Consider the following 3633-nt stretch of genomic DNA (forward strand, 5'->3'; position numbering starts at 1 on the left):
GGGCGGCCGTGCGGCCCCGGCCGTTGCGGCGGCCGCCGCCAGGCGGGGCTGCAGCTGCGCGGCGGCTTCCTGGATCAGCACCGCCAGGAGCCAGCCGCCGCCGTCGGCGCCGGCGGCTGCCGCAGCGCCGGCGGCCGGCGCGTCTTGCAACTGCATCAGGTGCGCAAAGAATGCAGAGTGGCCCACGATTTCAAAAGGAAAAGAACTGCCGTGAGGCTGCCAACATGGGGTGTTGGGGTGTGCCTAGTGCAGGCAGTATACCTGCCAAGAATCAAGGGACCGGCCCAGCCCCAGCATGTCTTGCCGGGGGCGGGGGAGACAGTGACGGGAGCAAGAGAAGATGCGGCAGCAAAGCGGCCCACCTCCGCCACCTCCATCAGCTGCGCGGCGCCGGCCAGGACGGTGGGCAGCACGGCGGCGTCCAGCAGCCGCGGCCCCAGGCCGACCAGCGCGCCGGCGGCCGCCTTCGACGCCTCTGCCACCAGCGCGGCGCCGCCGCTGCCTGCATCAGGCAGGGGCGGCCAGGCGCACTGGTGACAGACGAAATGGCTATTGTACACCAGCAAGAGCAGCTGTTTCGACCACAACACAACGGTACGGGCATGCTGCTACAAAAACCCGTGCTGCAAGGCCGCCGCGTCGCGCCCCTCATCGCCGCGGCTCACCAGAGGCAGCCGCGGCGGCGCCCAGGAAGGCGACGCTTGGACCGACAGCGGCCGGCGGGCACCGCCGTCGAACCAGCGATCGCAGGACCTCGCCGGTGGCTGCCGCGAGCACTTCCTGGCGCTGCGCCGCAGCCTGAGTGCCTTGAGGCCCGGAGGGACCGGCCAGGCGCGCCACGGGCGGCGCGGCGCACCATCGAGACAGCAGCTCGAGCGCCAAAGGCCAGCCCTCGGCCGCGGCGGCGGCGTCATTGGACAGCCGCTGCAGCGCGTCGGCGAGCGCCGCGGCGTGCGGGTCGAGAATGTCCCCGAGGCGCTGGCGCGCGGCGTGCAGGGCGCGCAGCGGGGGAAGCAGCGGGTGTGGCGCGTCGGGCGTCGCCGATGCGTGCAGTGCCGCTTCGAGTGTGCGCCATAGCTCCTGCGCTGCGGCCTGCGACGAGGCCATTAGGTTCCGCGAAGGTATAGCGTGTGCTGCTGATGCCATCTTGCAAGCCTGGTGCGTGCAATACAGATCACGCTGCCACGGAGGCCGCACGGCCCACGTGGCACATATCTTATGCCCGTTGGTGAACAGCTTATTAATAGTATAGAACTTCAGAATCAGTTCCCCGACACAACCCCTCATGCTGTGCGGCATGACAGCACTGCAGTGCACCCTGCGCGCTGTGGTGGTGCCCACTCGCAGCCATGCCTGCCCAGCTGACGCGAGCCTGCACCGCAAGCTCCTCTTTACGCGTGAAAAATTGAGGATGAACAGCAATGATCCAGCGCCAGCTCGCCTTGCACAACCTCCGGTGCCCCACAGGTCCGTTCACAATGCCCAGGGTTGACCTGGCATCCCTCGCGTTCGACCCAGCTGACTGCGCATCAACACGCAATCCACAGGCGCGACGAGCTGGCCTTTGGCTGTGGAACCTCTTCGCCGTCTTGCAACCCAAACATTTTGCTCATTGGTCCCCGGCCCTCTTGGTCGCCCCAACTGTTTGGCGTGCACCCGTCTGGCTTGCCCCCTTGGTGCCAGAGGTCCACCCTTTTGGTTTCGAAGCCCTACTCATAACACGGCGCAGCTCGGCAAAACAGTAAGCGGCAGCCTACTCCCATGCAGGCCACAGCCGTCCTCTCCCACACTCAGGTGGGTAACCCGTCCGCTGCGCCCGCAAGCCCGTCGCCGCCGGCCACGGCGGGCGCGCGGTGACGCAAAGAATGGCCAGCAGAGCCATGGGGTCACGAGCATGGCGCGCCCCCCTCAAAAAAGCACATTAAAAGCCTGGTCAATAACGCCATACAGAGAGCGGCGCGCGGGCATCAGGCGCCGCAGCGCGGTCCATCAAAAGGCGCGCTGCGAGTCAAAACGGAGAGCGGTTCTCTGCAGTGTGTGGTTGAGTGATGGTGTGGTGACGGCGGCCTCTGTGATTGAGGTGCCGCGATCCGAGCCTGATTGAAAACTCTTCAAATCCACGCGAAGACCAAAAGGGGGCTCTGGCATCAGCAACCATTCGGCGCTGACAGGGCCGTCCGACCGCAACGCAGGAGCCCGTGCGGCGCAGCGCGGCGCGGAGCGAGGCCGCCGCCCTGCGCCAAGCGCTGACCGGCGCTGCAAGCGCTGCAGTGGTGTCGCACCCAGCCTCGCGGATGGTCGCCTGCGCCGCTCTCGCAGGGTGCGGCCGCATGCGCGGCATTGATCTCAAGCGGGGGCGCAAGCTGTGCCCACGACCCGCAAGTGCGAGAGGGGCACACCGAGGGGCCTCGCTGGACGCTCCCAAAATCGCCGAGCCAGGGCGCGACTCGACTCAACTGACGGGACCCGGCAGGTGCCGCGGCGGATGGGTGCCCAATGAAATCTGTGGGCGTGAGCACGGCCGCGCACGGGGGCCGTCTGCGGGCCGCGGCCACGTCCTGCTGTCGCGCCATTCCTTCGCGGCCGCCGCTGCAAATCAGTGGACCATCCCGCTGGACCCGCCGAGCCTTGGTGTTGCGGCGGCGCCCTAACAACGCGCAAAACTGGCAGCGTTGGTCAGGCGCGCGTGCCTCAACTGATTGCCTGGCCGCTCGCGCCCTGCCGACACGGCAAACACGGCCCCAACCCGGACCGCCTGGAACGCCACCGGCCGCCCCCCCTCCGGGCCCCAAGCGCACGCTGAGCGTGCCGCAGCTGCCGCCCATCGCGGCGCCTGCAGCCGCATGCGCCGCCGCCGGCGGGCCGCGCGCTGCCGTGCTCCTTCGCGTCGCCGCGGCCCGGGTCACGCCTTGTTGAGGGCGGCTGTGACGCGGTCCACCGTGAACAGCATGGCGGCGTTTGCGGGGGCGGCGCGGATGATGCAGGGGGTGAAGCCCTTGTAGAACCGCTTCACGCCACCCTCCTGCCACAGCAGCTGCGGAGGCAAAAAAAGGGGGGGGGGCATGGAGGAGGCAGTAAGGCGGCGAGGAGGAGGGGGAGGGGGGATTCAGGGGCTGCTGGGCGCACCTGGGCTGCCGGCCCCCTGCGCTGACGCTAGCAGTGCAGGCCGGACGCTCCCGACCTGCCAACTTCAGAAATGGCCCGTAAAATCGCCCGTAGCGGCCTCGCTGCGGATCCGATTTGATCCCTTCACGTGCTGATTGAGGCTCGTCCTCCGCATCCACTCACCCTCGCGGTGGTGGCCATATCCGGGTAAGTCCGCTGCGACTTCACAATGCTGTCGGTCTGCATCGCGGACTTCACGCAGTCCACCGGGAATATCACCGCCCAGTAGCAGATGCCGCCCAGCCCGGCCGAGGACAGCACGACCCAGGCCGGCAGCTCGGACTGCGGCGTGCCCAGGCGCTCTGAGGCGGCGCGCTTCAGGACCTCGAAAGTGCCCAGGTAGACGGCGTTGGCCGGCGTGTTGCGCAGGATGGTCGCGCCCAGGCCCTGCGCGGCGGGCGGCGCGGCGAGGGGGGGGCAGAGGCGGTGTGTGGGGGGGGTTGGTCGAGGGACTGGGCGGGGCTGGCG

General features: G+C 68.7%; 2 protein-coding genes across 2 annotated transcripts in view; both read right to left on the reverse strand.

The window, feature by feature from the left end:
- MNEG_10707 (hypothetical protein) overlaps nt 1-1146 on the reverse strand; it is a gene marked incomplete at both ends in the record, with an annotated part of 1724 nt that extends 578 nt beyond the window's left edge. The window contains 2 exons of the mRNA XM_014040819.1: nt 363-502; nt 666-1146. Of these exons, the coding sequence (XP_013896273.1) occupies nt 363-502; nt 666-1146 (621 nt within the window). The remainder of the gene's footprint in view (nt 1-362; nt 503-665) is intronic.
- A 1756-nt stretch (nt 1147-2902) lies between these two features.
- Nucleotides 2903-3633, reverse strand: part of MNEG_10708 (hypothetical protein) — a gene marked incomplete at both ends in the record, with an annotated part of 2756 nt that continues 2025 nt past the window's right edge. Inside the window, 2 exons of the mRNA XM_014040820.1 lie at nt 2903-3034; nt 3289-3552. Of these exons, the coding sequence (XP_013896274.1) occupies nt 2903-3034; nt 3289-3552 (396 nt within the window). The remainder of the gene's footprint in view (nt 3035-3288; nt 3553-3633) is intronic.

The sequence above is a fragment of the Monoraphidium neglectum genome, assembly GCF_000611645.1.
Source record: "Monoraphidium neglectum strain SAG 48.87 unplaced genomic scaffold scaffold02427, whole genome shotgun sequence".
Lineage (NCBI taxonomy): Eukaryota > Viridiplantae > Chlorophyta > Chlorophyceae > Sphaeropleales > Selenastraceae > Monoraphidium > Monoraphidium neglectum.